The sequence below is a fragment of the Thalassophryne amazonica genome, chromosome 21, assembly GCF_902500255.1.
Source record: "Thalassophryne amazonica chromosome 21, fThaAma1.1, whole genome shotgun sequence".
Taxonomy (NCBI): domain Eukaryota; kingdom Metazoa; phylum Chordata; class Actinopteri; order Batrachoidiformes; family Batrachoididae; genus Thalassophryne; species Thalassophryne amazonica.
The window spans coordinates 25978126-26002471 of NC_047123.1; the positions used below are offsets into that span (position 1 = coordinate 25978126).

At 40.9% G+C, this 24346-nt stretch overlaps 1 protein-coding gene across 3 annotated transcripts; it reads left to right on the top strand.

Annotated features, from left to right (window-relative positions):
• si:ch211-57i17.1 (uncharacterized protein LOC565010 homolog) lies at positions 1–23298 on the top strand. 3 transcript variants are annotated; one of them, XM_034162240.1, is made up of 11 exons: positions 1–407; positions 10113–10221; positions 10516–10632; positions 11952–12093; positions 14050–14177; positions 15505–15654; positions 15905–15985; positions 16595–16670; positions 16774–16839; positions 18044–18068; positions 22268–23298. In XM_034162240.1, exons 1-10 carry the CDS (start codon positions 100–102, stop codon positions 18052–18054), a joined length of 1188 nt encoding a protein of 395 aa, XP_034018131.1. In that variant the 5' UTR covers positions 1–99; the 3' UTR covers positions 18055–18068; positions 22268–23298. The 3 variants fall into 3 exon arrangements, with proteins under 3 accessions (XP_034018131.1, XP_034018130.1, XP_034018132.1); XM_034162239.1 differs by lacking the exon at positions 18044–18068 and having other exon boundaries at positions 22271–23298; XM_034162241.1 differs by lacking the exons at positions 15905–15985; positions 18044–18068 and having other exon boundaries at positions 2–407; positions 22271–23298.
• The last annotated feature ends 1048 nt before the right edge of the window (positions 23299–24346 follow it).

Consider the following 24346-nt stretch of genomic DNA (forward strand, 5'->3'; position numbering starts at 1 on the left):
ACTGCGCACTCTGAGTCCATCGGTTCAAACAGCCGAACACGGTGTCGCGGTCGGGGGCTTTAAACGAGCCGTCAGTCCCGCTCCCACACCACGGCAGTCATGGCGGCGCCGTTAGCGCACTTCGACGAGGACTGGCAGGATTTTAACGAGTTTAAGCCCTCCTTCGAGTCAGCAGAGCAGCTGGACCGGCTGAACTCAAATGTGGGGGAAACGCCGTCGGGCCTAGACGATCTGTCCGACTTTGACAGCAGCTTCTCCGGGGAGATCTGCAGCTTCAAGTCGATGGAGGACCTCGTCCACGACTTCGACGAGAAGCTGACGGTGTGTTTCAGAAACTACAACACCACGACGGAAAACATAGCCCCCATTAAACCTATCACCGAGGATAGCTATTTGAAAGACGACGAGTGAGTATGAATTTTATTCATTGTACGCGCGCTACTTTTTGTCCTGAGCTAGCTAGCTGGCTAACGGTGTTAGCTGCAGGCTAACTTCACCGAGTCTTTGCTTGGAGTCTGTTTTTTTGACACACGTACACGCGGAGTTTTCTTATTTCGATAACTTGGGCTTGTCAGTTATTGTCTCTGAATTTGAGGCAGTAAGACCGGTGTCGCGGTCTGCCTGGCAGTGTTTGCTCGTTTTTATGAGGTTCCGCCACGTTAATTTGATTTGTGATGTTTGTGCTAGTTGCATGCAAAGGATTTGTTTTGCACATATTCCACATTTAATTTATTTTTTTCTCTTTTTTTTAATCAGTAAATCTAAACGGGGGAGCATAGTGGTATTTTCCCTCAAATTGGAAAATTAAGCATTTGCACCATCTTCTTTTAAATTGTTTAAAAATATGCAACACAAAGTACAGTTCCCTATTGTTGTCACCGATCTAATCACACTGTGAACTTCTGCTTCTTTACAAAACAGCATGCAAAAAAAAAATAAAATCTCAAAACTGCAATTTCTAATTGAATAACTTGACTGAGTGAGAGTTATGCCGGGTTCATAGTGAAGTCACCCTACTCTGGGAACACAATATTTCAATTCTGATATGTTCATGTAATAAATTATTTATACACACCAGTGGCGTAATATACTGTTCTTGCTCCAGTTTTGTTCGTGAGATGATGTTTTAAGGTAGGGGAATGTAATTGGCAGATATAAGCCCAGTAATGGGAGAAGCAGGGAGCACTGCCCGGTTCTATACATCACACTGGCGGGTCTCTAACTTTAAACTAGTCATTCTTAATTATAAGGGGAAAAAAATAAGCACATATAGCTGAAGTGAGGTGACTTCACTGGAAAAAAAAAAAGTGGGATGAATTCACCTGGACTGGGGTCACTTCACCTGGGGCGAGTTCGCAGTGGGGTGACTTCACTCGCAACCGTGATACAGTTACGCAACAGGCAGCAAGTCACCCCACTGCAAAGTTGCCCCAGGTGAATTCATCCCACTTTTTTTGGTGAGGTCACACCACTCTAGCTATCTATAGGGTGCCTTAATTGAGAGAGTGGTGACATGATGAGTGGGGGGGGGGGGGGGGTCACATGACTCCTGGTGCCATCTTTGTGCCAAAATAGCATTCGCTGTTAATCTTTTGGGATGTAAATCCAGCTATTTTATTTATTTGTTCACTGAAAATGCCGGGTTGCTGTGCGTTTGGATGTACAGAGACACAACAAGGGCTTCAAGATGTACGGATTCCCTTCAGATCCGAACAGAAGAAAAATTCGGGAAAATAAAGTTAGCCATGTGGGATGGAAGCCGACATCATCATCAAAGTTTTGAGAGGTAAATTTATTGTTCAGTCCCATGTGCAGTAAAACTCACCTAAACCGCCACTGGATAAACCGCATATTCGCAGTCACCGAACAAAAAAAAGTCCCAATGTTTTTGTATTGTTTTCCATGTAATAAACACCGTATATAATGGGTTTTGTGTAATGGATTTTCGCTCACATTGGATAAAATGTCCCATCCAATCGCAATGTATTCCATTAAAAATGCAGCGCAGTCTGGACGTGCAAAGTAACAGAGGTACAAATTAAACTTTGGCATTCTGACACTCACCGATTTGATCAAAGTGGGACCGGAGTCATTTCTGTGATTGAACGTCTGACCGTTTATTTATTTATCTTTTTCACACCGTGCTTGGACTCGGACCTGCAGCCTGGATGTGCACCTGTTAAATCTGACACAAAAAGCTGTGATTTGATACTTTTATGCTTTTACTCCTTCATATTTTCATGGGGTGTGCAGCCAGTACATTCTGAGTGCCGGTCCCAAGCCCGGATAAATGAGGAGGGCTGCGTCAGGAAGGGCATCCGGCGTAAAACAAGCCAACCCAACTATGCAGACTCAGAATCAAATTCCCATACCGGATCGGTCGCGACCCGGGTTAACAACGTCCGTCACCGGTGCTATTGCCCAACAGGGTGCTGGTGGAAATTGGGCTACTGCTGGGCGAAGACGATGAAGAAGAGGAGGAAAACGTTGCCACGAACAGCGGGAGAAGAAGAAAACTAGAAGGGTGGAAATGACAGTGGGGACTTTGAATGTTGGTAGTATGACTGGTAAAGGGAGAGAGCTGGCTGATATGATGGAGAGGAGAAAGGTAGACATATTGTGTGTGCAAGAGACCAAGTGGAAGGGAAGTAAGAGCAGGAGCATTGGCGGTGGGTACAAGTTGTTGTACCATGATGAGGACAGGAAGAGAAATGGTGTTGGGGTCATTTTAAAGGAAGAGTATGTTAAGTGTGTTGGAGGTTAAGCGAGTGTCTGACAGGGTGATGAGTGTGAAGTTGGAAATTGAAGGGGTGATGATGAATATCATCAGTGCATATGCCCCACAGGTAGGTTGTGAGATGAAGGAGAAAGAAGATTTGTGGAGTGTGTTAGATGAGGTGGTGGAGAGTGTGCCCAAGCATGAAAGAGTGGTGATAGGAGCAGACTTCAATGGGCATGTTGGTGAAGGGAACAGAGGTGATGAGGAAGTAATGGGTAGATATGGTATCAAGGATAGGAATGGGGAAGGACAGATGGTAGTTGATTTTGCAAAAAGGATGGAAATGGCTGTGGTGAATACCTACTTTAAGAAAAGGGAGGAGCACAGGGTAACATAAGAGTGGAGGAAGGTGCACACAGGTGGACTACATTTTTTATAGGAGATGCAAGCGGTAGCAGGAGAGAGTGTCACTAGACAGCATAGGATGGTTGTTTGTAGGATGACTTTAGAGGTAAAGAAGAAGAGAGTGAGAGCTCAACAAAGGATCAGATGGTGGAAGCTGAAGGAGGAAGACTGTTGTGTGAAATTTAGCGAGCAGGTGAGAGAAGCACTAGTTGGAGAGGAAACAATTTTGGACAACTGGAAAAGTACTGCAGATGTGGTGAGGGAGACAGCTAGGGCAGTACTGGGTATGACATCTGGACAATGGAAGGAAGACAAGGAGACTTGGTGGTGGAATGAAGAGGTCCAGGAAAGCATAAGGAGAAAGAGGTTGGTGAAAAAGTTTTGGGATAGTCTGAGAGATGAAGAAAGTAGACAGGAGTACAAGGAGATGCGGCGTAAGGCGAGAAGAGAAGTGGCAAAAGCAAAGGAAAAGGCATATTGCGAGCTGTACAAGAAGTTGAATAGTAAGGAAGGAGAAGAGGACTTGTACCGATTGGCCAGACAAAGGGACAGAGCTGGAAAGGTTGTGCAGCAGGTTAGGGTGGTAAAAGATGCACATGGTAATGTGCTGACAAGTGAGGAGTGTGTGCTGAGAAGGTGGAGGGAATATTTTGAAGAGTTGATGAATAAAGAAAATGAGCGAGAGAAAAGGCTGGATGATGTGGTGAGAGTAAATCAGGAAGTAAAAGAGATTAGCAAGGAAGAAGTGAGGGCTGCTATGAAGAGGGTGAAGAGTGGAAAAGCAGTTGGTCCAGATGACATTCCAATGGAGGCATGGAAATGTCTAGGAGAGATGGTAGTAGAGTTTCTAACCAGATTGTTTAATAAAATCTTGGAAAGTGAGAGGATGCCTGAGGAGTGGAGACGAAGTGTGCTGGTTCCTATTTTCAAGAACAAGGGTGATGTGCAGAGCTGCGTAACTACAGAGGCATAAAGCTGATCAGCCACAGCATGAAGTTATGGGAAAGAGTAGTAGAAGCTAGGCTTAGAAAACAGGTGAAGATCTGTGAGCAGCAATATGGTTTCATGCCGAGAAAGAGCACTACAGATGCAATGTTTGCTCTGAGAATACTGTTGGAAAAGTACAGAGAAGGACAGAAAGAGTTACATTGTGTGTTTGTGGACTTGGAAAAAGCTTATGATAGGGTGCCAAGAGAAGAGTTGTGGCATTGTATGAGGAAGTCTGGAGTTAGGGTAGTGCAGGACATGTACAAGAATAGTGTGACAGCGGTGAGATGCGCAGTCGGAATGACAGACTCATTCAGGGTGGAGATGGGATTACACCAAGGATCAGCTCTGAGTCCTTTCTTGTTTGCAGTGGTGGTGGACAGGTTGACAGATGAGATCAGACAGGAGTCCCCATGGACTATGATGTTTGCAGATGACGTGATCTGTAGTGAGAGTAGAGAGCAAGTTGAGTCTAGTCTGGAGAAGTGGAGATATGCTTTGGAGAGAAGGGGAATGAAAGTCAGTAGAAGCAAGACTGAGTACATGTGTGTGAATGAGAGGGAGCCCAGTGGAATAGTGCAGTTACAAGGAGGAGAAGTGGTGAAAATAGATGAGTTTAAATATTTGGGGTCAACTGTTCAAAGTAATGGAGAGTGTGGTAGAGAGGTGAAGAAGAGAGTGCAGGCAGGGTGGAGTGGGTGGAGAAAGGTGGCAGGAGTGATTTGTGACCGAAGAATATCAGCAAGAGTGAAGGGGAAAGTTTACAAAACAGTAGGGAGACCAGCTATGTTGTATGGTTTAGAGACAGTGGCACTAACAAAAAGACAGGAGGCAGAGCTGGAGGTGGCAGAGCTGAAGATGTTGAGATTCTCTTTGGGAGTGACAAGAATGGACAAGATTAGGAATGAACATATCAGAGGGACAGCTCAGGTGAGATGGTTTGGAGACAAAGTCAGAGAGGCGAGATTGAGATGGTTTGGACATGTGCAGGGAGAAGGATACTGAGGATGGAGCCACCAGGCAGGAGGAGAAGAGGGAGACCAAAGAGGAGAAGAGGGAGACCAAAGAGGAGGTTCATGGATGTGCTGAGAGAGGACATGCAGGTGGTTGGTGTGACAGAGGAAGATACAGAGGACAGGGTGAGATGGAAACGATTGATCTGCTGTGGCGACCCCTAACGGGAACAGCCGAAAGACAAAGAAGAAGACTCCTTCATATTTTAGTAGTTTTTTGCAGTGCGCACGCTGATTACAAATGAATCAGAAAATTCCGCAACTTTACAACACCGAGTGGGGGGAAAAAAGAGGAAATTGTTCAGCTTGCCTTCAAATTGGAAGTGATTGTAGAAAGAAAAGCTTGTTGAGGGTCAAATTAGTCCAGAATAAAGCACAATCCAGGGACTGAGAACTTTAAAATGTCATTGCATGACACGGAGTTACAGAGCTGCAGAAGCATAAATCAAGCTTTAAATTAATTAAATAAATCATAAATTGTAAATTTGATAGCTTAACTATTTTTATATTTATTTTGATAGCACCTGTACCTGGATGTGTTTCTGTATGTGGTTAAATTATTTAAAAAAAAATGTTGAAAATATAAAAGGTTCATTCAGTAGTTCAGCACAGTTGGAACCAAAATGGCACCATGTTCTGAGTTGACGCCACTCTCTGAAATAAGACACTAGTTATCCATGCTTATTTTTTTTTTATTTTTTTTTTTTAGGTAATTAAGAATGACTAGTTTAAAGTTAGAGAGCTGCTAGTGTGATGTATACACTCTCATTGAATTAATGCTACAGAGCCAGTAGCCCTCAGGGCCGAGGTGGCAGCACAATGGCTTAGTGGTTTGCACTGTTGCCTCACAGCAAGAAAGTCATGGGATCGATTCCCACCTGTGGAGTTTGCATGTTCTCCCCGTGTTTGCGTGTGTTTCCTCCAGGTGCTCTCGTTTCATCCCACATTAAAGACATGCAGGTTAGGAAAATTGGGAACTTTATAATTGCCCAGAGAGGACTTCATTGTTCTTCCAGCGACTCCGTTACTAAAACAAAATGCAACAAAAGTGTCCTCTTCCATCAGCTTGTTAATTAATCAGTTAGTTGTTGGCATGGTTTTTTTTTTTTTCTCTTTAAATAAGTTTGTGCCAAACTGCAGGGCCTTTTAATTCTTTCTTTCATCTCTTCCTCCTTGGCACAAAAGTGATCCAAAGAACCACCAACATGGCAAGAAAATAATCAGACGGGACAAAAATTGTATTTAGCTGTCTCATTCTGTTCTACAACCCCTGGCAAAAATTATGGAATCACCACCGGCCTCGGAGGATGTTCATTCAGTTGTTTAATTTTGTAGAAAAAAAGCAGATCACAGACATGACACAAAACTAAAGTCATTTCAGATGGCAACTTTCTGGCTTTAAGAAACACTAAGAAATCAGGAAAAAAAATTGTGGCAGTCAGTAACGGTTACTTTTTTAGACCAAGCAGAGGGGAAAAAAAATATGGACTCACTCAATTCTGAGGAATAAATTATGAAATCAACCTGTAAATTTTCATCCCCAAAACTAACACCTGCATCAAATCAGATCTGTTTGTTAGTCTGCATCTAAAAAGGAGTGATCACACCTTGGAAAGCTGTTGCACCAAGTGGACTGACATGAATCATGGCTCCAACACGAGAGATGTCAATTGAAACAAAGGAGAGGATTATCAAACTCTTAAAAGAGGGTTAACCATCACGCAATGTTGCAAAAGATGTTTGTTGTTCAGTCAGCTGTGTCAAAACTCTGGACCAAATACAAACAACATGGGAAGGTTGTTAAAGGCAAACATACTGGTAGACCAAGGAAGACATCAAAGCGTCAAGACAGAAAACTTAAAGCAATATGTCTCAAAAATCGAAAATGCACAACAAAACAAATGAGGAACGAATGGGAGGAAACTGGAGTCAATGTCTGTGACCGAACTGTAAGAAACCGCCTAAAGGAAATGGGATTTACATACAGAAAAGCTAAACGAAAGCCATCATTAACACCTAAACAGAAAAAAAAAACAAGGTTACAATGGGCTAAGGAAAAGCAATCGTGGACTGTGGATTAGTGGTTGAAAGCCATATTCAGTGATGAATCTCGAATCTGCATTGGGCAAGGTGATGATGCTGGAACTTTTGTTTGGTGCCGTTCCAATGAGATTTATAAAGATGACTGCCTGAAGAGAACATGTAAATTTCCACAGTCATTGATGATATGGGGCTTCATGTCAGGTAAAGGCACTGGGGAGATGGCTGTCATTACATCATCAATAAATGCACAAGTTTACGTTGATATTTTGGACACTTCTTATCCCATCAATTGAAAGGATGTTTGGGGATGATGAAATCATTTTTCAAGATGATAATGCAACTTGCCATAGAGCAAAAACTGTGAAAACATTCCTTGCAAAAAGACACATAGGGTCAATGTCATGGCTTGCAAATAGTCCGGATCTTAATCCAATTGAAAATGTTTGCCACAATTTTTTTTTTTTTACTGATTTCTTATAGTGTTTCTTAAAGCCAGAAAGTTGCCATTTGAAATGACTTTAGTTTTGTGTCATGTCTGTGATCTGCTTTTTTTTCTACAAAATTAAACAACTGAATGAACATCCTCCGAGGCCGATGATTCCATAATTATTGCCAGGGGTGTATATACATTGTAAGTGATGTCCAGCTGTCTTTGGGTACATTTCAGACATGTCTAGTTTGAAAAGTGCTTCTGAATCTGATGATCTGTCGTTCTTCTCATGTTGCTTTATACCTTTTAATGTAGTCTTACAGGTCATATGAAAAATGTAGGAATGCACTGATGCAGAGTCCGACCTGAAGACATTTCACGCAGACATTTCAGATCTTTGCTATTTCTGGTAGATTGTTTTTCATAAATGTAACCAGTTCATGTGGAACACGGCTTCATGGTTAGTGGAGGTAAAAAAAAAAAGGAAAAAAAAAAAAAAAGAGGATGCAGGGAACAGAAAAACGGGAGGGTAGCCTCTTTAAACCCACAGAGCCGTGCCGGGATCAGGGAGTCGTTTCTGGCTGGCTGCGCTTTTGCAGGACGTGACCGGATGCTTAACAAGTTCTTTCTCCAGCATGACCTCAGCAGAGCTTAGATGAAGAACAAAGATGACAAGGAGGAAATGAGTGCATTTGGTTATTTAGGAAGGTTAAAAATGTTGTTAAATCCACTTATGTGTTTGCACATGAAGAATGAAGTAACATGTTCACAAAGATTCGCACAGCTGCAGATTAGTAGCATTTTTAACTCGAAAATATACTTTTAAATCCAAATTCCCTCCTACTGCCACTGAAGCTAATGTCTTATTTTGGCATGTACACACGTTTGAGCCAGCATCACGGCTTAAGGCACAGAAAATATTTGTCCTATTTAGAACTGAGCCACTCCCCGTGCTGTGTATGTGCACTTAAGGCAGAATCATGCGAGTTATGTAAACACTCGCCTGTGTGTTTGTGGTGATGCAGAGTCATTCTGACAGATGGTTTCACAGCATCCTTCTCGCGCTCGTCACAGCGGTCTGAGTCGGGGAACGGAAACAACTTTTTATCTTTTGTGACACCAGTCATCGAGTGAAACAGAGAAGGATTTTCAAATGTGAAAACGTGCCTTCTGGAAAACTACAGCTGAAATTTCATGTTGTCTTTTCAAGAAACTCTTAATCACCTTTAACCTTTTTGCTGTATGTGCAAAATTGCCTTTTCTACAAATTGCTACGGGATTCAATGAGGCAATATTATTGGTGCTCTAAAATCACCAAGAACTGTAATGCTTACAAGGCTGAGGCCATTACACTCCTGACAGTTTTGGCCGCTTTTTTTGTTTGTCTTCTGTAATAACTTTATAAAGCATCCATCCATCCATCCATCCATTTTCTTCCGCTTTATCCGGAGTCGGGTCGCGGGGGCAGCAGCTCAAGCAAAGCTGCCCAGACCTCCCGATCCACACACACCTCCCCCAGCTCCTCCGGGGGAACCCCAAAGCGTTCCCAAGCCAGCTGAGAGATGTAGTCCCTCCAGCGCGTCCTGGGTCTTCCCCAGGGCCTCCTCCCAATGGGACATGCCCAGAACACCTCTCCGGCGAGGCATCCAGGGGGCATCCAGAAAAGATGCCCTAGCCCTCCCCCTCTAGCTGCCACCTTATCGTGGTGGGGGAGTTTGCGTACCCGGATGATCCTAGGAGCTATGTTGTCGGGGGCTTTATGTCCCTTGTAGAGTCTCCCAAGGCAAACAGGTCTTAGGTGACGGGTCAGACTAAGGGCAGTTCAGAACCTCCATGACCAGTAAAAAATCAAGGACCGAGACGTCGCCCAGTATGGCGGAGCCGGAGCCAGGCCTGGGGTTGGGGCTTGCGCGCAAGTGCCTGGTGGTCGGGCCTTAACCCATGGGGCCTGGCCGGGCTCAGCCTGAAAGAGCGATGTGGGCCCACCCTCCTGTGGGTTCACCACCTGCAGAGGGGGTCATGGGGGTCGGGTGCAGAGAGGATTGGGTGGCGGTCGAGGGCGGGTGGCCCGGCGGCCTGGTCCGTGCTCACAGCCACTGGCTGTTGGGACGTGGAATGTCACTTTATAAAGCATTGAGGTAAAAATATTGTTACTTACCATAATTCTGGTCCTCATTATTGGACATTATTTGAATCAAGTTACCTTTTCATTATGTAAATGAATGATAAAATAGGGAGGGAATAATATATTTTTTTTCATGTTACTCATAGAAAGTGCCTTAAAACTAGCACATGGTTGATATAAATTATATATTAGGGGAGAAAACACATTGAGCAGGCTATATTTCTCTAGACATTTTGTGCTGCGACAGATGTTCTTAGCATGATTTTCCTAAGACCATAATATATTTGTCAATCTTAGAACAGCCTGAAATTATGTTGCACTTCTCCTTTCTTTCTTTTTTTAAATTATGGGTCTCCCTTTGTTCATTTTTCTTTGTTTCTTTTCTTCCAGGGTGTGGAACATGCTAACGGACAACTATGGTAACGTGATGCCTGTGGACTGGAAGACGTCGCACATTAGAGCCTTACACCTTCCCGTCCTGAACCTTACAGAACATGAGGTACAACACACGGAGTTCTTTTTGTAGTTGTAATTGAGAACCCGCAGTCTCAGTAGATCACAGCAAAGGCAGAGGGAACATTTCCTTGAAGTGGCACTGCATGTGCAACTGTAGTTCTGAAGAAGAGGCAGGGCACACTGGTGGCTGAGGGACTCTACAGTGTATCCACTGTGTTTTCTTTGTTTCTTGTCTTTTCAATGTGCTATCAATTAAATATAAAACTTGAAAGAAAATGGAAGAGATGTCTGCTGTTTTTGTTGCCTTATTCATTTTGTCACCCTCTCTGATGGACAGAAGTTGGACAATCAGTCTGTGGATCTGTCTGAGGATGAGGAGCTGAGGGAACAGATGGACATGCACTCAATCATTGTCTCTTGTATCAGCGATGAGCCACTGTTCACTGCCGAACAGGTAAAACCCAAATCTACGTTGCGAGTTCCTGCATGTCAAAACAAAGTGTCACACATTGGACTTTAGGTCGTTAAAACTGCAGAAAAGTTGTGTAACATCTCATAATTGCTAATTCTCAAAATGAGCTTGTCTGGACCACAATGAACCCATGCATGAGATTTTGTGACAATGCAAACTAATTAGAAATCCAATAAAAATCACAAGATGGCCTCCAGACTGGAATCACTGCTTCTGGTTGTCATCACTTCTTGGGGGGCTTTGAATTTTAAAGTCTTTCCCTGTAATTTGGCAGTAGACTAGTAGAGGATTTGATTATTTGATGGTATTATCAGCTTTTGTTTAGCCATGGCTGAACAACAGACATCTCTTTGTTCAGAAATTCCATGTTTTTCTGCATTTAGACTTTCAATATTAGCAGTATTACAAATGTTAGTTCAAGAAGCTGGTTTGTTGTGTTCCAGTGTACAACTTAAAATATTAATAAAATAAATATTTAACTGTTTTTAATCATTGCTGAACAAGATAATGCTTTAACTCAATACCATGTCATTTGCATAAAATTGTGAAGTATTCTGTCAGTTGTTACAAAGTAAATGGCTCCTTTATTATTTGTTATGGAGTAATAATGAGTGTGTAATTTATTTATTTATTTATTTTCAATGAATTGTGAGAATCACACACATTAATTTAAAATGTTTGCACAACTACAGTGGTAAAATACGGGCAAAGACTATTAATTTTTTGTGCAGACATTTACAAGTAAATGGTGTACTGTATGCAGATTTATACATTGCAGCAGATGCAGTTTCAGGCATGTGTTCATAATTAAATCAGTACATGGCTTTTGGCCATGGTGTGCATGTGTGCCCTTATCTCCCGCTGGCCAAAGGCCGGAAGGAGGATCATGTCGTGGCAATTTCCGTCCGTCCCAGAAAGGGTCAACGCGTTCTGAAATCAATTCCTCTCACACTTTTTGGGGGAATTTCATGAAACTTGGTACAAATCCTTGTGATAGGTTGGTAATATGCATGTTGTAATTTTGTACAAGATTGATACATTTTGGCAGCGTTATGGCCCTTGATTAACAAACCTAGACACTGCCAGTTTCATGAATTGGTGTCTGCATTGTGAAATCAACTCCTCTTACATTTTTAGGAGAAATTTCAGGAAACCTGGTACAAGTCCTTGAAATGTTATCAGAATGTAGCAAGTACTTGTACCAAAGCAGCATTTGTCAGCGGGGGATTTTGTGCTCTCAGGGCACTCATTCATTCATTCATTCATTTATTTATTTATTTATTTATTGGGCGGTTGTGTAGGTGATAGAGGAGATAGAAGAGATGATGCAGGAATCTCCGGACCCAGAGGATAATGAGAGCCCCTCTCAGTCGGACCTGTCCGTGCTTTCTCAGGACGTTCATCCTCTGAAACGCTCCGGCTCCAACACAAGCTACGAGGACCGTGAGTACCACAGTCTGCCAGGGAGAGACAGAAATCACAGACACCTAAAGATTTAGGAGAATCAGAGTTTCAAAAAAATAAATAAATAAAAAAAACACTCTTGTATTGTTTTGAATGTTAAATCTGAAATGAAAATGTTTGAGGAGTTCATTCATGTGCTTTTCAGCTTTTGTGTCATTACTGTGGATTGCATTATTGAGGTGTTGTATTGCTTCCGTTGTGTGTGGCATCTGTGCCATTTCACACTGTCAGTCTAAATCACGTAATGACGTGTAAGAGGTGCCACTCGTGCACTGCTGCACACACACATCAAAATATGCTTATGTAATGTGTCAAACATGCACACAGCAAATGCTTTCTTTATATGTTATATAAGATGCAGAATATGTTTGCCTCCCTCAACTGGGGTTTTGTTATTTAAATGGCTAAAAATGGAGACTGAGCATTTGCAGTGTCAATTGAAGTGTTAGATCCTGTTATTTTTAGGTTGGTTGCTAAACATGGGATATTTGGTAGCATTCATTCTTGCCCCTCTGTTACTTAAAGGCTTGTTAATTAACAAAGTTGTCAGCAGTTTTGATAAATCAGTTATTTTACTTAGAGCTATAGGACCTTTAAAATTTCACAAAACTGAGAAAATTTAGCTTGTACTGAACTGCAAGCATTATATTGTAGGCTTATTTTTGTAACATGTTGCAAAATTACAGCTCTTTTTAATTAAGACCTATTTATCTAGGGGGGGATATTGTCGTTTCCTTCATCGTCGTCATGCAAACTAACTACAGGAGGAAGCACATGTGCGCATGCATGAGGTTTTGAGGTTACCTGTGACCGATCTTACATTAACGTCCAGAAGATTTCTTGCAAATCACTTCCAAATCTATCAGATGTTGGTTGTAGCATCTGATCCCTTGAATTTCTCCCCCCAGGGGTTGAATTTCTAAATTGTTTCCAGACAGCATGAATTTTGATCATATTGGCAATATCATATTATGAATTCCTTAAGCTTGGTTCACATGGCAAAATTTTAAAATTGTCTGTAGGTTTGCAATGCCTGAGAGACCGTACACATGGCAATTTAAAAAAAAAAAAAATCATAGATATAATATAATAGTTAACATATGTGTGTGGGATGCGGCCACACAGTAAAGACAACACACCACACATGAATATTCCCAGGTCAGACAGGAAATCTCGCAAAACCTCTCGAGATTAAACATGACTTCAGATTAAATGTGACTTCAGAGTAAACAAACATGGTGAACGAGGAAGAAGCAACGAAGGTAGTTTGTGGACTATTTCTAACAAAGGATAAAAGCGATACAAAAAAAGGCGTTGTTTAAAGGAGCGGAGACGGTACAACCACCGGTCTTTCTGGTGCGCCATAACAACCGCTTCGATTTTGGATTCCGCTCCGTGCGTCCGTCACCTTGTTTTCTGATTGGCTACACGTCACATTCAGCAGGCGTGCTCGTTTGTGGTTGGGGGACACCACATATGCTGCGATATCGAGCCAAGACAATCCACCATGTTTAACGTCCACGATTTGCGGTCTCAGTGGTCCTGACGTCCTTCTGAGCCGACTAGAGTGCTCTTAATGCACCACACACGGCAGGAATAGCTGATAAGATTGTGTTTAGAGCCATCACGATAATCAAGGCATCCTTAAGATTGACGGAAGGGGAAGGTAGGGTCCAAAATCAGCATAATGATCTTGCCGTGTGAACGAGGCATTATCTAAATGCTAAGGAATAAAATTATAGTGCTGAAGAAAATTCTTTTCATGGCTTAAACCTTTAAAAAACCCAGTTGCACTATATCTTTTTAATTATGAAGGAAAAAATGTAAACCTGGCTGGCTATTTGCACTATCCTCGTCCAGGTCAGTCACATACTTGCACAACACCATCAGCATTGTGTAAATGTAATTGCCACTTGCATAATGTCTGCCTGCCAGGTTTGCGTCAGCTGTCCGTGTCTGTGCTGACAGACACTCTGGAGGAGGTGGAGATGGCCATTCGCCGCTACAGCGAAGAGCTGATCCAGGCTCTGGCACTACGAGATGAACTGGAATATGAAAAGGAGGTAATATGACTTATTTATTGTACTTTTGTTAATCAGATTTTTTACTAGCTTAGTGGGGTGTGTGCATAAATGAAATCTGCACTAGTTCCTTCTGTAGGAAAATTGAAAATTTATTCGGGTAATAGCCAATTTGCTTAATATTTCCAAAACATCCTGAAACTTTAAAATTACACAAGCATTCAGTACAGTATTGATGCATGGCAGAGCTGTTAATATGTTGAATTGGATTGACTTTATTGTACTTAATATGTAGTTAAATACAAGCATCAGATTAGAACTTGAGATTGACAATTACTTAATTTGAAATTACTCTTAATGGGACCAAAAATAAAAGTGTCTTCGTTGGGATGTGTGTGTGCTCACAGTTGTGATGAGGTGTGTTTTTTTTTTTTGGTTGTTTTTTTTTTGTTGTTGTTGTTGGGTTTTTTGGTTGTTTTTTTTAATTGAATCTAGGCCCAGGCTGCAGATGACTGATTTTCATTATTTCCTCGGTCAGTTTTGTACATAAGATGCCAGAAATTGGTGAAAAATGTTGATCAGTGTTACTTAAAGCCCAAGATGATGTCCTTAAATATATTTATGTTCACAACCCAAGGATATTTTGTTGTCAGAGTAAAAAATAACTTTCAATGAAACCAGAAAATATTCACAATTAATGAGAATTTTATTTAAAAAAAGAAAAAAGACTCAAAACACTTCAATTAGGAAACTTGGTAATTCATTTAGAAGTCAATTGTAGCAACTGAAATCTAAACAGAGTAAACCATTTATTGCCTTTTTTTTTTTTTGACAGACATGATAAAGTGATTTTGCTTAAATGTCAAAACTATTTCAAGTAGGTGTGGTGGCCAAGTGGTTAATGCGCTTGGTTTCAGTTCAGAAAGTTCCAGGTTCAAATCCCACCCCTGCCACTTTTCTCCATGTCATGACGCAAACCATCCGGCGTAAAACCTGTGCCAATTCAACATGCAGATCCACCTTGGATTTGCTGTGGCGACCCCAAGTGCAAACAAGGGAGCAGCCGAAGTGACTTACTATCAAAACTATTTCAAGCTTAGATTTGGTTATTTTCTTGACAATAATTTATTTTCTGACGGTTTTTGACTGTGATAAATGGTGTAATTTTGGTGAATGCTGTTTTTGATTTGGAAGAAATCTTGCCTTGCCAACCTGGTTGAAATTAAGTTTATACTGAATAAAAGTCTAACTGCAGTTCCAACAGTGTCTAAACTTGGAAACTTCTTTTTTATGTTTAAGGGCAAAGAGCTTAAGAATATTCTCTGAACAGAGCTGTCTGTTGTTGTGAATATTTTAAAATTGTAAACAGGTGAAAAATAGTTTCATCTCGCTGCTAATCGAAGTGCAGAACAGACAGAAGGAGCACCGCGAGCTGCTGCGCAAGAAGAAGAAGATCCGAAGTACAACCACAAGTGGGCCCAACGGCCAGAGGACTGTGTCCACACACATCCCAGGCACGGTGAGTCACGTGGAGACGTGATGTGAGAGGTGACGTGTGCACTGTAATGACTATCAGTTGAACAGACTCGTGCACTTGGCCACAGATTCCCTCAACACATGACCTTAAAACTCACGGACACATGGGAACTCGGGGAGTCCGCTGTCAAATTCACACGAATTGCTTGTGTCCAGGCTCCCCCTCCCTTGATATAGACGTCACTTTCTCTCTCTTTACTGTGCTTTTCCCTCCTTTTTCTGACTCCTTCTAGCTCCTCACTCTGGAGGGACTTTCCACTGTCATTCAAAACGGCCTCCGTCAAACATTTGGCAGCACAGGAGGGGACAAACAGGTGCCCCCTCTCTTTCTCTGATCTTGCGCCCCCTCCCCCCCGTGCAGATGTTTCCATCTGTCCTGCATTTTTCTTTTCTCCCCACTAGCATGTTTGTTTCCTTTTCCACAGCGACAGCTGGTATTTTCTGTTCTTTCTTTCCCTCCATTTTTTTTCAGGCCTGTTGTGACTTTTCAAATTTGCTTTTCAACACTTTTTTTTTTTTGTCTCATCTGAATGTTTTTATTTGAGTGCAGCATATTATTGCCCCTTGTTATTTTTAGTGTGCTGTATTCATTATCATCATATTTTAATCACTGGTGTAAGACTAGATCAGTGAACTTGTCTTTCTTTTTAAAATTCTTTGAATATTTCCTTTTTTATTAATGCATTAAAGATGTTTTATTTGATGTGACTGGAGCAGCTCTATTTACAGCTCGTACCTCTGCCAAGGGTCAAATCTCCAAAATCATTATTTTATGATATCAAAACAAAAGTTTCAACAAATTTTTAGTAAAAATAGCTGTATAATGTTTTGCACTGACTATTTTGTCAGACTTCAGTGTTATCTCCCCCCGGTAACGTCTGTTCTCTTTCTTCTTTTTTTTTTTTGTCTTAATTTGTTTTCAGTACCTGACCACAGTAATCCCTTATGAGAAGAAAGCAGGTTCCCCATCAGTAGAAGACCTCCAGATCCTCACGAAAAGTGAGTGCTCATAGACACATCCCACAGTTCTTGTCCTTCGTTGTGTATTTGTTTCAGAGTATTGCTCCACTTTCCAACTGTAAAATCCTGTTCTTTGCATTAGTTCTCCATGCCATGAGGGACGACAGTGAGAGGGTACCTGGCCTGTTGACAGACTACATTCTGAAAGGTAAAAATTCACACCTCAGATCAGCTCTTACGGTTTCTGTCGTACCCGAGATAACTAGAAACGGTATCTCTGAAGTAACTTGGAGAAACGGTGCAGTTGAAAGCAGATAACTTCCAAGATGTAAAGTATTTCAGAGGGATCATCTGGCATGTTTCTCATGGTCCGCTTGTTTGATTTCTGTTAGATTGTCCGCTCTACACCATCACCCATATTGTTAGACCAGCATCTTCAAAATTAATGAGCCACACTGGAAATCATTTTTGTCCTGTGACACATTATGTTGCTCTTCCACCTTCTGCTAGACCAGTGTGGCTTTTATATTCTGGGATAGATTTGGTTATTTAGATTAATTCATTCATACAACCCTGACTATAAAATAATACAGTGAAAAATATTTAAAAATTTGCATATAAATACAAGAGGGATTTTGAAATGTGAGAAAAGTGCTTTTATTAGCATGTCTTTTAAAATATACCAATAGACAGCTGTGCAGTGAAAATACACACAGTAAGAACGTAATCATCATCTTCTTCATTTCACTTCACTGTCTTTAAACACAGCAATAAAATAAATGTCTCAAACAGTGTGTTCTCACAGGGGATTGAAAGGTTTATAACCCCATTAAACTGTCTGAGGGATTTGATCCCTACAGGCTGCATTATTTCAGCGCAAGGTGTGATCACTGATGCATTTTCCCTGCTGCATCTCCATTTATTTATCCCCCGCACTTCCCTCCCAATATGGTGGTGTTTAGTAGGTGATTGTTCCTGTAAAACAAAGTAGAAATGTTTAACTGTTAATGTTCATTATTCTGTTTTTGTTTAATTTTGTGGACTTGACCGTTTGGTGTGATGTGGGACCTGTTCATAGACATCAACTGACCAATTTAACGGCTGCACTCACCATTACTGGTGAATCTTTAGTTTCATGTGACCTTTTTAAGATTTTTTTTTTTTTTTTTTTTTTTTTTTTTTTGTCCCCCACCTGCAGGCTGTAACATCCTTAAACAGGACTCTGTTTTGACTTTCAGACACATGCTTCTGTTCTGTTTCTTCTCTGCTGTGTTCAGACGTCACTCTGTTTAAATAGATGATGCATGTCAAAGCGAAAACATTGTACAGTATGTAGCATCCAGAGATCATATCTGAGTTTTGACGTGTCCCTTCGTTGTCTCTCACCTGTGCTGCGCTTGTCCTTTGAGTAGCTCTGGTATGAGCTCAGGGGACATGACAGGTTTGTGGGGCATTAACACCTTCAGCTTTATATGCTGCTTTTCCCTGCTTTGTTCTTTCTCTCCACATCTGCGTAGTGTCACTATCGTCCCTAAAAACAGCAGCCGTCACTTGCTCTTGGCTGTAGTGCCCTTTGTTCATTTGCTTGTGGATGCGATAAACCTCCTCCGATCACACAGATACGCTTCTGCTTCCCCCTTAAGCGGTGAGGTTGATCAAAAGTCCTGGTCAAAATTATTGACACCCCGATGTTCAAGTGTATAATTCAGAATATCTTCAGATGGAAATGCAAAACAACTAATTTTGCGTAATCGGAATATTAACTGCAATGTCAGAAGTTAATGAACAGCAATTTAAAAAGAAAAAAATGCTTTCTCAGAGGAAGAATAAATAAAACTATAAAATGTACATGTACACAGTTATTACATTACTTAAACAAAATCCAAAACAATTGAAAGATATAGAAGGGGCAATGTATTCCCTAATAATAAATGTCTTAGTGATGCCACTCACACCGCCTAATGAATGACACATAATTAGATGATGAATATGAGCGTTGGATCACCTCTTTCACGCTATGGATTTTTTTTTTTTAATAAGTATGCCAGTAAATAACTGCATGATGACACACTTATCTAAAGTTTTAAACTTTAATCATGTGTGTACTTTCTGGTGACTTGTGTTGCAATTTGATGCTGTATAAATGAATTCAGTTGAATTCCAAACCCTGTGAGGCAATTGGCAAAGGCCCTGAAATATCTTTTTCAACACTTCTGAATGTCACCAAAAAACATTTCACAATCCATAAAAGTTTTAAAACACTTCCAGGATGTATCGTTAAGAAGAAACTTGGTGAGAAAAGTCTGTCCAGATTAACATGGATTTATTTATTTAAATGGCACGAGAAGCAACAAAAGAGCTCGAGGCTGACCTTGAGTGGTTTCAAGATGTAATGTACGCTGGCACGCTAAACCAACCTATTCAGTGGGCAAAGCCAAGGAAAATTGGCACATAAGTTTGTGTATATATATATTTTTTGTTGTTCATTAATCATGAATATGATATGAAATATTCAATCAATTTTATTTATATAGCGCCAAATCACAACAAACAGTTGCCCCAAGGCGCTTTATATTGTAAGGCAAGGCCATACAATAATTACGTAAAAAACTCCAACGGTCAAAACGACCCCCTGTGAGCAAGCACTTGGCTACAGTGGGAAGGAAAAACTCCCTTTTAACAGGAAGAAACCTCCAGCAGAACCAGGCTCAGAGAGGGGCAGTCTTCTGCTGGGACTGGTTGGGACTGAGGGAGAGAACCAGGAAAAAGACATGCTGTGAAGGGGAGCAGAGATCAATCACTAATGATTAAATGCAGAGTGGTGCATACAGAGCAAAAAGAGAAAGAAACACTCAGTGCATCATGGGAACCCCCCAGCAGTCTAAGTCTATAGCAGCATAACTAAGGGATGGTTCAGGGTCACCTGATCCAGCCCTAACTATAAGCTTTAGCAAAAAGGAAAGTTTTAAGCCTAATCTTAAAAGTAGAGAGGGTGTCTGTCTCCCTGATCTGAATTGGGAGCTGGTTCCACAGGAGAGGAGCCTGAAAGCTGAAGGCTCTGCATCCCATTCTACTCTTACAAACCCTAGGAACTACAAGTAAGCCTGCAGTCTGAGAGCGAAGCGCTCTATTGGGGTGATATGGTACTATGAGGTCCCTAAGATAAGATGGGACCTGATTATTCAAAACCTTATAAGTAAGAAGAAGAATTTTAAATTCTATTCTAGAATTAACAGGAAGCCAATGAAGAGAGGCCAATATGGGTGAGATATGCTCTCTCCTTCTAGTCCCTGTCAGTACTCTAGCTGCAACATTTTGAATTAACTGAAGGCTTTTCAGGGAACTTTTAGGACAACCTGATAATAATGAATTACAATAGTCCAGCCTAGAGGAAATAAATGCATGAATTAGTTTTTCAGCATCACTCTGAGACAAGACCTTTCTAATTTTAGAGATATTGCGTAAATGCAAAAAAGCAGTCCTACATATTTGTTTAATATGCGCATTGAATGACATCCTGATCAAAAATGACTCCAAGATTTCTCACAGTATTACTAGAGGTCAGGGTAATGCCATCCAGAGTAAGGATCTGGTTAGACACCATGTTTCTAAGATTTGTGGGGCCAAGTACAATAACTTCAGTTTTATCTGAGTTTAAAAGCAGGAAATTAGAGGTCATCCATGTCTTTGTCTGTAAGACAATCCTGCAGTTTAGCTAATTGGTGTGTGTCCTCTGCCTTCATGGATAGATAAAGCTGGGTATCATCTGCGTAACAATGAAAATTTAAGCAATGCCATCTAATAATACTGCCTAAGGGAAGCATGTATAAAGTGAATAAAATTGGTCCTAACACAGAACCTTGTGGAACTCCATAATTAACCTTAGTCTGTGAAGAAGATTCCCCATTTACATGAACAAATTGTAATCTATTAGATAAATATGATTCAAACCACCGCAGCGCAGTGCCTTTAATACCTATGGCATGCTCTAATCTCTGTAATAAAATTTATGGTCAACAGTATCAAAAGCAGCACTGAGGTCTAACAGAACAAGCACAGAGATGAGTCCACTGTCTGAGGCCATAAGAAGATAATTTGTAACCTTCACTAATGCTGTTTCTGTACTATGATCAATTCTAAAATCTGACTGAAACTCTTCAAATAGACCATTCCTCTGCAGATGATCAGTTAGCTGTTTTACAACTACCCTTTCAAGAATTTTGAGAGAAAAGGAAGGTTGGAGATTGGCCTATAATTAGCTAAGATAGCTGGGTCAAGTGATGGCTTTTTAAGTAATGGTTTAATTACTGCCACCTTAAAAGCCTGTGGTACATGGCCAACTAATAAAGATAGATTGATCATATTTAAGATCGAAGCATTAAATAATGGTAGGGCTTCCTTGAGCAGCCTGGTAGGAATGGGGTCTAATAGACATGTTGATAGTTTGGATGAAGTAACTAATGAAAATAACTCAGACAGAACAATCGGAGAGAAAGAGTCTAACCAAATACCGGCATCACTGAAAGCAGCCAAAGATAACGATATGTCTTTGGGATGGTTAGGAGTAATTTTTTCTCTAATAGTTAAAATTCTATTAGCAAAGAAAGTCATGAAGTCATTACTAGTTAAAGTTAAAGGAATACTCGGCTCAATAGAGCTCTGACTCTTTGTCAGCCTGGCTACAGTGCTGAAAAGAAACCTCGGGTTGTTCTTATTTTCTTCAATTAGTGATGAGTAGTAAGATGTCCTAGCTTTACGGAGGGCTTTTTTTATAGAGCAACAGACTCTTTTTCCAGGCTAAGTGAAGATCTTCTAAATTAGTGAGACGCCATTTCCTCTCCAACTTACGGGTTATCTGCTTTAAGCTGCGAGTTTGTGAGTTATACCACGGAGTCAGGCACTTCTGATTTAAAGCTCTCTTTTTCAGAGGAGCTACAGCATCCAAAGTTGTCTTCAGTGAGGATGTAAAACTATTGACGAGATACTCTATCGCACTTACAGAGTTTAGGTAGCTACTCTGCACTGTGTTGGTATATGGCATTAGAGAACATAAAGAAGGAATCATATCCTTAAACTTAGTTACAGCGCTTTCTGAAAGACTTCTAGTGTAATGAAACTTATTCCCCACTGCTGGGTAGTCCATCAGAGTAAATGTAAATGTTATTAAGAAATGATCAGACAGAAGGGAGTTTTCAGGGAATACTGTTAAGTCTTCAATTTCCATACCATAAGTCAGAACAAGATCTAAGATATGATTAAAGTGGTGGGTGGACTCATTTACATTTTGAGCAAAGCCAGTTGAGTCTAATAATAGATTAAATGCAGTGTTGAGGCTGTCATTCTCAGCATCTGTGTGGATGTTAAAATCGCCCACTATAATTATCTTATCTGAGCTCCAGTTATGTAAAATAGATTCTTCTGCATTTATTTCTGAAGATACTGAGTTATATATGTGAACTCCAGGGATGCCAGTAATATGCACCAGGACTGCAGCAGTCTGCTTCTAAGCTGTAGATATTTCCTCTTTCCTCACTCCGCATTTTCCCCTGCGTTGGTTGCTGCTCCATATTTTATAGCTCTCCATCATTGGTCATAAAGACTTGACCTAATGAATGTCCTGTGTGCTCCTGTCTCCACAGTTCTTTGCCCTACGTAAAAGCGAAGGTGCGCTGCCGTGTTTCCAGAGCGTTCCAGTGGAACATCAGAAGACTGTTCCGCCGTTCTGGAAAACCTCGGATGGTGGATCCTGAAATCCAAACCTCCTAATATTTGTAGAATTCCCACATCACTCCTTCTCTCTGTGGCCATTCTTCTTCTGCCACATTGTTGTTACTCAGATTTTAGCTCCAGATATTATTACCCCTTTGTCTCTGCAATGTTTCATTTGTAATTCTTTAACTTTTTATGCCCCAGTAGATCATGATTGCATGAGGATTTATGTATAGTCACCGCTAATCTGTATTGGAAATCTTAATGAGTCTTGCAGGCTCTTTAAAAGTTCCGTGATACTGTGGTTTTTAAACTTCTGCTAGCTTCATTAGTAAGCCTATGTGAGGTGAAACAATCTGACCTTGAATCTTTGCTTTTCTGCCATTCATACCTTGTGAACAAATCACGTCAGAATCTCTGACTCTTGAACAAGGCCAATCAAGGTTTCAGGTAGTCCTGTTATTCCCCCCCCCCCCCCCCCCCCCCCTTTGGAAACCTTCACTTTGCTGCCATTTTTTGTTGTTGTCAGCAGATCAAAGAGAATCTTTTTATCCTTAATTCTAGCATCTTAATGTCTTTGCATGTTGACTTTGGATTTGTGCTTAAGAATGCCGTTGGCCTAATCTTAAAGTGAAATATTTTCTATACTGTTTAGAAATTGCACAGTTTTGGAAACTTTCTACTTTTTTGCAAAAGGGAAACAAAACGATATCGAAAGTAAATAGCTGGGAGAACAAATGTTTAAAGCATATTTTTGGATGAGAAGTTGTATTTATTTAGTGATTACATTGCAACATCCCGTAGTGACGCCTCCCCAAAACAACCGTAACACCTCCTCAGGACGCGACAGAAGTTCCATTCTCATCTTAATAGAAAATGAGTTAGCTGCTCATATTGTTAGAAGAATTTAGTAAGATTGTGTTGTTATAATGTGTTGTCAATTTTAGGGATCTCATGATATAACGGTTTAGTGATCTGTTCGTGTCCAGTGTTGGTGGATGCACCCAGTTCTATCTTTCCAGTGTTTGATTGTATTTAGACTTTCGCGGGTTGTGCAGAAAATGTGTCACGTCATGGATGTCAACCTACGTTATTGGTCATTCATGCACCCAAACACTTGAATTTATGCACCTTAGTTGTTCAACATTGACATTTGCATGTCTCCAACACATCTGTGCGCTAGCACCCACGTCACCAGCTGTTAAACGTGCACCACACATGCACAGATCAGGTCTAGTGTAGCTCTCAGGTACAATAATCATGTTAGAAATGTTTTACAACCCTGCTGCGAACGGTACCGACATTCCAGAGTGTTCGATTGTTTCTGGATGCGTAAGAATTTTTACGTGGAATTAAAAAAGCAAAGGATTCTGTGCACACTTACACGTGTACTTCCTTTTATGTGGGCAAAGATTTATGGCGAATTCGGTTTTGGAAATCAGGTGTGTTATCTGTCCGAATTAGGAGATGTGGGAACTTCTAGACTTTGGTTAAATGTGAGGCATGTTGCTGTAAAATACAGTGAGTGGAGAGATGGATTAATAAACCCATCCTCTCCAGATTAACGCAATACCAATAAATGCTGTGTCTCTGCATGAACGGGGTGTGTAATGAAGGTAAACAGATTAAAATTTGGTTAACTTTGTTGCACCAGATCAGTATAAAAAAAAATAAAAAATTTCTTATGTAAAATGTAGACATGTCTGCCGCCTGCTGGACGTGTCTGGCCTTGTTGCAGGGAATCACATTCATGATGGAAATTAGAATCAGGCATTACTTGCTTGTCAGCTTCTTTGATTTCCAAAGCCTTGGCCTGGTGGTTTCCAAGGCCACAACTGCTTGCATCACAGTGAAAAACAATTCCAAAAACTTGTAGAAATCATCACACCTGCGCAAATTTAAAGGAAGTACAAAAAAATGTGTACTGTTTTTCCACTGACTTAATTTTACCAACATATTGTTCCAGCTGTGACCGTGGTTATTGTAGCAGGATTTAAGCTGTTATT